At 37.5% G+C, this 12,141-nt stretch overlaps 1 protein-coding gene across 3 annotated transcripts in view; it reads right to left on the bottom strand.

The window, feature by feature from the left end:
- The window catches only part of etnk1 (ethanolamine kinase 1), a 43,404-nt gene that overhangs the window by 19,416 nt on the left and 11,847 nt on the right, over positions 1 to 12,141 (bottom strand). For all 3 annotated transcript variants that reach the window (XR_013578154.1, XM_078553626.1, XM_078553625.1), the window contains 3 exons: positions 8,419 to 8,561; positions 254 to 337; positions 2 to 162 (listed from right to left, as the gene is read on the bottom strand). Coding sequence is in view for 2 of the 3 variants with exons in the window: in XM_078553626.1 (XP_078409752.1) it covers positions 2 to 162; positions 254 to 337; positions 8,419 to 8,561 (388 nt within the window). In the remaining variant the exon portion in view is untranslated. The remainder of the gene's footprint in view (position 1; positions 163 to 253; positions 338 to 8,418; positions 8,562 to 12,141) is intronic.

Here is a 12,141-nt window from a genome sequence, read left to right as displayed (position 1 = left end):
CCAGTGCAAACAGATTAACTTGAAAATAAAGTACTTCCACTTCTTTATCAGTTACTTCTGTGCCAAGTCCTTTATATTCTTTTAAGGCTTCAAGGTAGGTTTTCAACCACTGCAATTGGACATTTTTAGCTGGATACAAACTGTAATCAACTTCATTTACACCTAAGGTAGAAAAAGGGATGAGAAAATAGATGTGCTACGCAACTGTGGACCCATAGATTACAAAGACAGCCAGAATTTTTAGGTGTCTTACCTGCAAATTCATTGAAGTGGTTCCCAATGTCAAATGCCTGATAGTTGTAGCCTGCATATTCATAATCAATAAATCTCACGTGACCTATTCAGAGTACAAAAATAATTAAATCAATGCGTGGACAAAATATTAGATGAACAGGCAAATTCTAGATGTCTTTTATAAAAAAATGGAATCAATTACCTTCCCCTAAGTTTTACTGTGAGCTGTGCAGTGCCATATATGATAACATAGACTTTTGGCCCATCTGGTCTATGCCAATGTTTATGTTCCACATGAGTTTCTCCCATTCACCTTCATCCAACCTTATTGTATATTTTCTATTCCTTTAACATTTCGAGTCCAAATGACTCTTCATCAGAACTAAAAAATATAGAAATGTGGTGAAATATAAGCTGGTTGAGGGAGGTGGGACAGGTAGGGCTGGATGGAGAGTCAGTGATAGGTGGAGGCAAAGAAGAGATTGCCAAAGATGTCATAGACAAAAGGATGAAGGGTGTTGACGGTGGTGATATTATCTAAGGAATGTGCTAATGGTGACATTAAGGGTAGAAAGCAGGACAAACAAGTGGCAGATGTCCCTAGTGGGGGTGCACCTCATCTTCCGACTAGGCACTCTACAGCCTTCCGGACTTAATATTGAGTTCAACAACTTCAGATAATGAACTCTCTCCTCCATCCCCACCCCCTTTCCGATTCCCCTTTTTCCAATAATTTATATTTTTTAAAGTATATTTTTCTTTTCCCACCTATTTTTAAATTTATTTAGATCTATTGTTTTATCTCCACCTTTTAGCCCATTTCGATCCCTTCCCCCCACCCCACCCCCACTAAGGCCATCTGCCGCTTGCTTGTCCTGCTTTCTACCCTTAATGTCACCATTAGCACATTCCTCAGATAATATTACCACCATCAACACCCCTTTGTCCTTTTGTCTATGACATCTTTGGCAACCTCTTCTTTGCCTCCACCTATCACTGGCCCTCTATCCAGCTCTACCTGTCCCACTCCCCTCAACCAGCTTATATTTCATCACATTTCTATATTTCTTTAGTTCTGATGAAGAGTCATACGGACTCGAAACATTTGTATTCCTCTCCGCAGATGCTGTCAGACCTGCTGAGTTTTTCCAGCTATTTTTGTTTTTGTTTCAGATTTCCAACATCCGCAGTATTTTGTTTTTATTTTCTATTCCTTGTTCCCTCATGTTCTTATCTGCTTCCCCTTAAATGCATCTATGCTCTTGTCCTCAACAACACCATGTGGCACCAAGTCTCACATTCTAACCACTCTGGGTGAAGACGTTTCCCCTGAATTTCCAATTGAATTTATTAGTGACTACCTCATAATTATGGCCCCTAGCTTTTGATTGCCTCATAGGTGATGATTATTGTATTAATTTCACCTAACTTCATCAAGAACTGACATTAGTAAATTTAAATCAATTTTAATCTTCATACATTGGTGAGTTCTTTCTGAATCAGTTTCCTGGCTATTAATAATTCTTATGACAATCTTAATACTTGAGACTTTGCCCATCAGCCAGTAATGATCATATGATTATGATGAGTGCAAACTAATGCCAGTAAAAGTAGAGATGGCAGGGATACAGTTTCATAGGTTTCCAGTTCATAGTAATGGTAGCTGGCTCCCTCCCAGCTTTAGACTCTGCTTCAACACACTCATGTAGTGGTCAGTCACTGCCTCTACTACTCTTAATTTAACTCTGACAATGTCTTTTCCCCCTAATGTGAAGTTCCCCTCAGTGTGAAATTCTCCACTGTCTTCCTAGCAGCATTCATCACTTCTTCCCAAAGCTTCCACTGACATTTTCTGTGCCACTGTCCGATTAAAGAAAACCAGCTTCTGCCTAATGGGTGAGATACTTGATGGTACAAAATTCATATAGAGTACAACCTATGCTGCAGAGGCATGACATACGCAGGATGAACAAGAGAGCCAGCAGCTGCTAGTTATGGAAAGTTAATTGCATTGACGCAGCTCTATTTAATCAATGTTGTTGTAGGGCATTGACATAATAAATTTTGAAACAAAGAGATCAAAAGTGGTTTTATGCCCTGTACCATCATAAATCCATGCCAAACAAAAGTCAAATTCTCCCCAATCTAAGGAAAATAAGGCGAGGGAAACCCAAGTCACCTAGACCATTGATACTGCATCAGCTGAACAGTGCCATTGTCACAGTTCAGAGAATTTATCAACTGACTTCCTGCTTGACCAATATTTCAAGTGGATGGGGTGAAAGAAATAAAAGGAAGAAAAAAAATTATGAAATCAGATTGCTCAGCATACAGCATCAGTTACTTAAATTGATTAATAAGCAAAACTTAATAAAGACAAGATAAAGACTTCAAAATCAATTAGAGTGAAAATATGTTTCTGATAAATGTCTGTGTTCACCAAGACGCTGTTCAGGAATCTTTGGAAGAAGGTGGCTTTTCTACTTTAGATGTTGGTATTATGCATTCCCGGTTCAGGGATGGTACACAAGGATGCAGAGCAGGGGTCACTGTGACTAACACTGTCCCTTACCTTGCAATTCAGGGGACATCTAGCCTTTAGTAAAAGTGTCAATTTTCATAGCTTGGATTGTCAATTTAGTGCCATTCTGTAAACCCAGAGCCATTCGGAACTCAATTACAATTTTTACAACTTGGAATCTTACAGCCAGTAAAGAAGAAAATAACAAAGTTTTCATAACCTTCAGTCCAGGCTGGATTTAAAGTTATTAGAAGGGAACAACAGAACAGTAATCTACTGCACCCACAGACTACATCAATAGTTTCTTGCTGTGGGAAACATATTTAATCCTCAATTCATTAGACAAATAGTAATGAAAATGGAATCTGCATGCAGTTTCTAATAAAATGTTTTAAGAGTTTAAATTACACACACACAAAAATACTACATTTAAAAATACTGCACAACTGAGTAAAATGCTATGGTATTTTATGTTGTTTATCAAAGAAGTCATAAGCAGTGCCTTGTATCAAAGGCATTGCAGCATAGTAAGTGTTATGATAACTTGACTATTTCAACATTTAAAAATTCACAATAAAATCCCTGATGTGTTTAACATTATTACTGTACCTGTGTTTCACAGGTTCCTGTTTTGTGCTGCTTCCAACTTTATAGTTGCTTGTTAAAATGTCAAAAGACCTACAAATTAAATAGATATCACCCAATGCAGAAAAGGTTTGGATATAGCTTGGCTTCATGAACATTAAAGGGCTGAAAAACAAAAAAACCCAATCTGTTTTTTTACAAAGTGGCGAACTGCAGTAATTCGCTCACCATATCTGTTGATTAAGTGTTCAAAATCATGCACTTTTATCGAGGCAATTTAATTCTTTCCCACTGCATTTTAGTGATTCTTATTCTAAGGCTGCTGAAAGGAACTTTGCAAACAGTCCGAAAAGCTTAATCATCATTCTACATCAGTTTCTTAAATGTGATAAGGCTAAGCTGCTTCTAGCTAAATTTCCTATTTTCATACTTTTAGAAAGGAGAACCATAAAAGGATGAGTCAATTATACATACACAAATACCTATGAAGTGTCAAATTCATGAATAATTGTAGAATGGCTGTGTTGAAAAAATTAAAGTCAAGCTATTTTTACACTCATGAAATATAATGCTGGAGATACATATAAACTGACAGGTACTTCAATGTTAAGTATTTTAATGATTTTTGTGATTTTAATTAACCAAAGTATATCCAACTTTTGAAAATTATCTCCTCTACTAGAAAAATCTTAAATTGACTATAATGCCTAAAATAGCAGGAGGAGATATAAACAAAGCTGAATTTAAGCAAAGTAACTTGTCATTCTTCTTAATTACTTAGAGTTGATCCAAAATCCAAATGAAGGAACTGAGCAAAGTAGAAAGTAGTATTCCATTTAGAAGAATGCAGAACAGTAAGGGTTTTTTTGTAGGTTAACAACAACATGATGCACTATTTTTTCTAATTTTCCTCCTTCCTTTGCTTGCCATTACAAAGCAGCCTTCTCATCAAGTTACATTAAGATTGTCAGAGATTTGTTGGTGAAAATATCTTACTTTCTCCTTTCATATATGCATAGTTTACATATCTCATCTAATATTTTCTAAATACTCAGGTCATTTCAATTCTGTAGGTTGGCCAAGGATTTATGCAGATCTAATGGAAAATTTATTACATCTAAAATAGTAGCTGCTGAAATCAAATGTGGCTTTATCCGATATATAGTTTGTTCAGGTTAAAATGACCTAATTCAAAACGGGGACCTTTATCTCACAATATAAACATCAACCCAAAAATAAATAGTCTTGTTACTGGTCTTAACAATGATAGTATGCAGTTTATTGGGTATAATTTGTTTAAAAATTAGAAAAGTTTAAACACATTACCTGGTACTGGCATTTAACTCGGTTGAGCTGACCTACAGAAATAAAACCTTATTTGCAAACTTTATAGATTTACAACTGTAATAACCAAATGTTATAACTGACAAGTAGTTTGTCTGCACACTGAATACAAATTTCTAATGTAAAAGTAAACTGTCCAAGTTAAAAAACTATAGAAAAAAATAATGCATTTCAGAAAAGAATTAAACAGTCTGACCTTTTGACTGACATCTTCAGATAGGCAGTAAATAGGCATCTGAAATATGGACATAAAACTTAGATCATACGACACAATGAAGCACTAACTGTTACCAGATTGAGTGCTCTCCCATGGGGAATTGTGTATGAACAAGTGTGCAATTAACCTCCAGCCAATGCACTAAAACAGTACGATGTAAACCACAGCTTGGGCAGCATACCTAATGTACAGCAAATGAGAATGACTTGGCAAACTCGAAGTCAAAAGGCAAAATTTGATTGGAACAGTTGAAATGTTTTCCTCAGCATTTGAACAATAAACAACTAGTTTAGATGAAAAGACAATAAAAGGAAATTACCTCTGCACAAAAATGTATCAAATTGCAACAATGGAACAATTTAAATCAGCCACTTTACTACCAAATCCACATTAAATGTACAGGTTTGATAACTGGAATTTGACAGCACTTAAAAGAACAGATAAAAATTGCAAGTGCTGCAGTTCTTCCATCAACTGAACTGCTCTTTTCTGGAGATGTTCTAGCTTCCCTACTTTGTTACAGGAGCACTCCAATCATCTGGAGACATCTTACAAGTTAAGGTGTTTCTTGCAAGGAACTATGAATAAATACATCGGAAATAAATGTTCCCTACGTAAATCTGGTTCCCTAAGCAAGAACGGGAATGATAGCATAACAACCCAGCAAAATTCATTTAAAAAGGAAATAGTAGATTTGAAATTAACAGCGGGTTTTTCTGCATTTTTAGTTTTGCTTAGATTCATCCTCTTTCAGTTATCCAACAACATATTTATTTATTTTTACAGCTGGAACCACTATAGAAGATTTCCCAGAAGTAGCAAGAATATGGAGGTCTCAAAGTTGGATCTGAAGTCAATTTGCTGGAACACAGAGCTAGTGGAGCTGGGTAAGGGAAGGTTGGTGAGTGTGAGGGGTATGACTTGAGTCAGTTTCAGAGCATTTGTAATATGATTACAAATCAACCTGACTCATTTATTTATCAAAACAGGAAGGGCCGTCAACAAATCCACTTGCTGCCAATCCAAGGAGAACATGTAGGTCTGGTAGCAGCATATAAAGCCTGCCAGGATTAATAATTTGGCATTAAATGTGCCACATTTCTAAAATCTCTCATACATTTCACCATAGAAGAGGGGCAGGGGAGCATGTCAAGTGCTTCTCCGCTCAGATGGGCATAGGTGGTTTTGAACATCTTGCAATCACATGTAGACAGATATTTGATAGTACATCATCCACAAGCTCGATTACAATTATATTGTAGGGGGCAGAAAAAATGAAAATTTTAAACTGGTTTGAAAAATGTTCATATGAATGATGCAAATGAGCTAATAGTACATTACAGATATGAAAGCTGGCTATTTAATTTTAGATCAATTTGGCAATAGCAGACCAAGGAAAATTAAGTTGGCTTCATATAGGGAATAGAATACATAACCTCCCTTACAATTGAGGAAAAAACAAATATATAATCTAAACAACTGATTGTTCACCAGACGAGACTAGGCATTTTTAATATTTTATAGTAAGACAACTGCAAATCCAGTGACCAAACCCCAGAAATACACTGCATACTGGTGACTTTTTTTTTAAATGTACAGATGGACATGACTTTCCTTTCTCTCCCATAAAATCATATATACAATAATTGTGAATGTATATACAGCAGTTACCTTCAGCTCTCAATTATTACAAGCAAATGCTTGTAAACGTACCAAATCTTTATTTTCATCCCAGCCTGCCTGATCACACATCAATGATGTCCTGCCAATATCATTCTGAACCAACTCTAGGAGGTGGTCAATTTAAGTTTCCTCTCCCCTTATGGGATTGTGCTGAATCTCCACTCAGCACCTCTCCATAAAAGCCCATTTGAAATTAGCAATGCAACAGCACAAGTAAAATCCAATCTGCATTTCTACTAGTGTAGCAGCACACTATAAAGCTGAATCAATGCAAGTGAATGTCACTCAGTGATTACTCGTTTTAACTCCATGCTGTTCAACTGAAAAACAGGCTTTCAAATATGCACCATACTGGCCAACAGGTGGCATACATTTTCAGCAATGGGTCCCAGCAATAATTCTGCAAAGCATTTCTTCCAGGAGCCTGGCAGAGAACAGTTAGACACAGGTGAGTGGAAAGGATGAAGTGTTCCCCATTTAAGACAGTAGATGAAGTTTGAATATTTACAGACATTAGGATAACAAACTAAAGTCTCCAGAAAGTGAGTCCAATGGTTTACTACTCTAACAGTTAGTCTCTCTTACCCACTGTTATTAATTCAGGACAATTCCTTCTTTGCTCTTCCAAGGACGATGCTGCCTCACCTCTATACCAAAATTTAACAGTGGCGGACACTGCTACAACTATCTTGTGCCCCTTCTTCCACGGTCACTAATAAAATTACTTATTGTTAAAAACACAAGTTACACGAAAGGTACAACAAACCCTTTTAATAGGGAAAAAATTTAAAATGTATAATCTGAACAAAGTGATTATTTACTGAACAAGGATCAATTGGATAATTTATTTTGTGGTGCTCTTGAGTTTTCCTTTGAGCTCTTCTGCTTCCAGGGAAACATGAAGCAAACAAAAAAAAAACATTGTAACCAGGTGTTCTTTTGCTTATCAAAAATATTCATAGAAGTAAAACTTTTAAAAACACACCCAACTCTCCCTGCACAAAAACAGGAATTTTACTTTTTTTTTTGCTCCCATCAGGAACCCACCATTTGGAACATCTTCCTTCTACACAAACACCCCAGGCTGCTGATTATGGAGAAGCACTGCATCTCTCTTGAAGCTCTATTTGTTTCCATGGGCAAGGTAGGGCTCTGGTATTTTGTAACCTACATGGAGCTGTCAAGTCCAGAACAAACAAACATGCCAGCTGGGACATACTCAGCTGGTAAAAGGCTTTTCTACAGCTCCAGGCCAGTCTTCATGCCAATGTGTGGGGTGCTATTCCAGGAAGTATCCGCTACGTCACCAAAGTGATTAAAGAGGGCAGTGAGTGAGTCAAAATGATGAAGCTCTGTGAAATGCAGTGAATTAAAAAAGGTATCATATCTCTAATCACCTCCCTGCTCTTCCTGACTATTGGGAGAGGAAAAAGGTACCCATTTCTTCCCCATTAACTTCAACATGTAAAATATCCTTTGCATAATTACTTGTTTAAATATTTACATATTCTTCCATGATCATTCAATAATGACCTATCAATATTGGGTTCCATTAGCAATTTTATTATATATATTACAATTTTTCCTTAACTGGCGAATTAAGAAGTATAGTTAATACCAGTCTGTTACGATATGATTCACAACTTTAATACATCCTGTTTTCTTGCTTTTGGAAGTCTGAAGAACAAAAGGCGCAACAAAATCCAGATAAAAATGGGGCAACTTATTTGCTATCGGGCCATCTAAATTAACAAATTTCAACTATATTCATTCCTTACCCGATGTGATTAATTTATAGGCCAATTGAAACCACATTTTAGTTTTGGAACTTTACCTTCTTTTTCATTGTAGATAATATTTTTACACAACAAATCATTGTGGCAGAGCACTATTGGGGAGCCAAGACTAGAAAGATGTTTCTTCATCCAGGCTAATTCCTGTTCAAGCTCCTGATGAGCAGGGACTCCCGTTAAGAATCTGCAAGAATTGGCATCAAATTAGAAAACAAGCAGTTAGCAACATTTTCAGATTTAGAAATTTTGTATTTACATTTTAAATGGGCCAACTAACTAGGACATTGTATTATTCTAGATGATGCTATTCTTGCAACAAATTTCATTCATACCTGGGATAGAAATACAGACCATGTAAACAATTCAGTATCTTCTTCTCATACCAATACAAAGTAATTGCAGAGAGCCTAAAGCACAGAAACAGGCCACTGCAGCCCAACTATTCTATGCTGGTGTTTATACTATACCTTTCCTTCACTCCAATTACCTCACCCCACTCTGCCCATGCATCTCTCCAATTCAGCCTCTTTCAAACATGCATCAATCCTCCCCTTATAAATGCTTTCATTCTATCTGCGTCAACCACGTGGCAGTGAGTTCCACATTCTCAACACGCAGTATAAAGAAATATCTTCTAAAAGCTTTGTGAACTGTTATTGCCTTAGATTTGTGTGCTCCTGTTCCAGAATTACCCACAAGTAGAAAGAGTTTTTACACCTCTATCCTCATCGAAGCCCTTCACAATTTTCAGATGAGAGCCCCAGTCTGCTCAATCTTTCATGATAGGATGCAACTATTATAACTTATCACAAACAGCACAGAAAGAGGCATTTGGCCCAACAAGTTAATGCTGGTATTTATACTCCACACAAGCTTCCATCCACTATTTCATCTCACTTTCAGCATATACTGCTGTTCCTTTCTCCCTTGTTTATCTAGCTTCCCTTTAAATGCATTTATGCTATTCGCCTCAACCAATCCATGCGGTACAAAGTTTCACAATTTCACCATCCTCTGAATTCTGGTCAATAACCTTGTAATTAATTTTTTGGTCTCTCAGGTGCTTCATTATTCCTTTTGTAGATTGTACACAGCACTTCAAGTGTGGTCAAATCAAGGTTTCATGTAAGGCTTTATTATATTCTTCTAGAAATTAACCCCAATACTTTGCACATTTTTAATCTCAATTTGTATCTCTACCTCCAGCAATGTATCTGCACGTGCAGTTCTCTTTGATCTCGATATCAATAGCATAAAGATGATCAACAGGGGGGTTAGTTTATTAGGTGTTAGGAAATAGAGACTGTTTAAGTAAGTTATATTGCTATTTATAGGTGTTAGGAATGAGTCTTAGCTTTAAAGTTTAAGTTTGATTTGTATTTCTGTACGTGTTAAGAAAGGTCAAATTGAGTTTTAGTTTCACTTTAAAAGATGCTTGCATTTCTAATGAGAGTTTTACCACTAAGTTAAGTTAAGCAAAGAGGGAAAAAAATGCTGTTGCCTAGCAACAGCAATCCAGAGAGTAAGGTCCGACACAGACAGACAGACACACACACAGAAACAGCAGTTTGGTTTTGGAAGCTGTTTTGAGTTCAGTTGGTTTTGAAAGTAGCTACCAAAGAGAAACTGGAGCAAAGGGGACAAATAGCCAGTCCCAAGCTAAAGGAAAGACTCCAAAATCTAGGGGAGTGCAACAGGGGGAAGTCCCAAGCAGACTTTTTTTTATTCATTCAAGGGATGTGGGCTCATTTATTGCCCATCCCTAATTCAAGTCAAAGGAAGGACAGGGATCTGGAAAAGGTCCTGTTAACCAAGTTAAGAGTGAAGGGCTGAGAGAAAGGCTCCAAGCTTCAGATTTAAAGAGACAAAAGCTGCAGAAAGCAGATTTAAAGGCGAGAACTGCTTGCAAGGGGCAAGAAGGTCCAAAGAGACAACTGAAGGTCTGTAACTCTTTGCTATGAGCATGTGAAGCAGTGGTACCGTTGATGGCTGAGTCGGTGAGAGCGTGTGGAAGACAGCTTGAATGCATGTGGTGACCCAGGGAAGAGGAACATCAGAAGGAGAGTTCGAAACCCTGGAGGTGAACCCTTGCGGAAGGCGCCTAAGAGAAAGCGTTAGTTTGGGAAAAGATTCCAAGGCGAGGTCTTGGAGTGGAAATTGGAAACCCTCATGTGAAAGACGGAGTGTTGCGAGACCGGTTGGGGCTCATGATGTGACAAGCACCTGGGGGGGGGGGGGAGCTGAGGAGAGATCCATAGAATCTGGTTGAGGTGGCATCTGTCACTTGGTTTCAGGGTGTGGTGTGTCTGACCACAGGGTGCCTATTGATACCCGGACTGTGTACTTACTGTGGACATTAAAGTATAAAATAGCTTTTGGAACTTGCGTTATCCTTACAAATCTGTAAAGGTATAGTTGTGGGTGAAGGAGTATTGTAATATAGTTTATCTTTTCTTGTTTAATAAATGTTTTATTCTTTTGATACAAGTTCATCAGCTGACTCCTGTGACTCTGTTCAGTAGCTATTCTCCAAGTATCTAAAGAAACAAATAAAAGTTAGGATCTATCAAGGTGGGTTCCACTCTGGGATCAGGCTTGTCCAAGGATAACCTCAACTGGGATCATAACATAGGCAAAAAAGGTCCCTTTAACCAGGATCATTGGAAATCAGCTCAGAAAATCTTTCATATTCTACAATTTTAAAATACTAATCACACTGAAATGTATTTTTAAATAAATATACCTAATGGCCTTAATCAGAGCATTAATTAGGGGGGAGGTGATGGTGTACTGGTATTGCCCCTGGACTAGTAATCCAGAGACCCAAGTAATGCTCTGAGGACATCTATCACGACAGACGGCAGAATTTGAATTCAATAAATAAAAATCTGAAATTAAAAGCCTAATGATGACCATGAAACCATTGTCGATCGTCATAAAAACCCATATAGTTCACTAATGTCCTTTAGGGAAGGAAATCTGCTGTCCTCACTTGGTCTGGCTTACACATGACTCCAGATCCACAGCAATGTGACTGACTCAATGTGGCTCCCAAAATGGCCAAGCAAGCCACTCAGTTGTATCAAACCGCTAGAAAATCAATAAGGCCCAAACAGCAATGTGGATGTACCTGCACCACATGGACTGCAGCTGTTCAAGAATGCAGCTCACCACCACCTTCTGGGCAATAAATGTTGACCCAGCCAGTGACGCCCATATCCCATGAGTGAACAAAAAAAAAGAAACAGGGCCTTAATCAGAAACAGGTTCACTACTTTAGATTCAAATCTGCCTTACATCTCAGCTTTCAAATTGCTTCCACAAATTTAAAAAGTGCTCTCCTATTACTTGTAGGTCAATCACAAACACGATATGGCTTCTAAGATTACCAGGTTATCTACTACAGAAGAGGTTCATATGCTACCACGGTTTTTAAATGTAGTTTAAGTTCTGCATGTAAATCAGCTAGCATCTACTAACTATGTTGAAGCTACAAATAGAAGATGCTTTCTCCAAATAGGAGGACATTAAGCAGTTGGCTTTTTATTACTCCTCTAAAAAGTTTCTTTCTTGAGATAAGCCTCAAAATATTGAATGTCAGTGATCTCCAACTTCCCAGACCAAGCATCCTGGAATTGAATCATTTAACCTGTACACTGCAACAGGATTACTCATCTGGATGCAGTTTAGCTGCTCAATTTACTTGTCAGCAGCAATCAGTTCTGTGAGTGAATTTGATGTTGATGTCCAAGGTTAACCCAGTT

This window comes from Cetorhinus maximus, chromosome 12 (assembly GCF_964194155.1).
Source record: "Cetorhinus maximus chromosome 12, sCetMax3.hap1.1, whole genome shotgun sequence".
In the NCBI taxonomy this organism is placed as follows: Eukaryota; Metazoa; Chordata; class Chondrichthyes; order Lamniformes; family Cetorhinidae; genus Cetorhinus; species Cetorhinus maximus.
The sequence above is the reverse complement of the archived record's forward strand: the minus strand, read 5'-3'. Positions and strand labels throughout refer to the sequence as shown.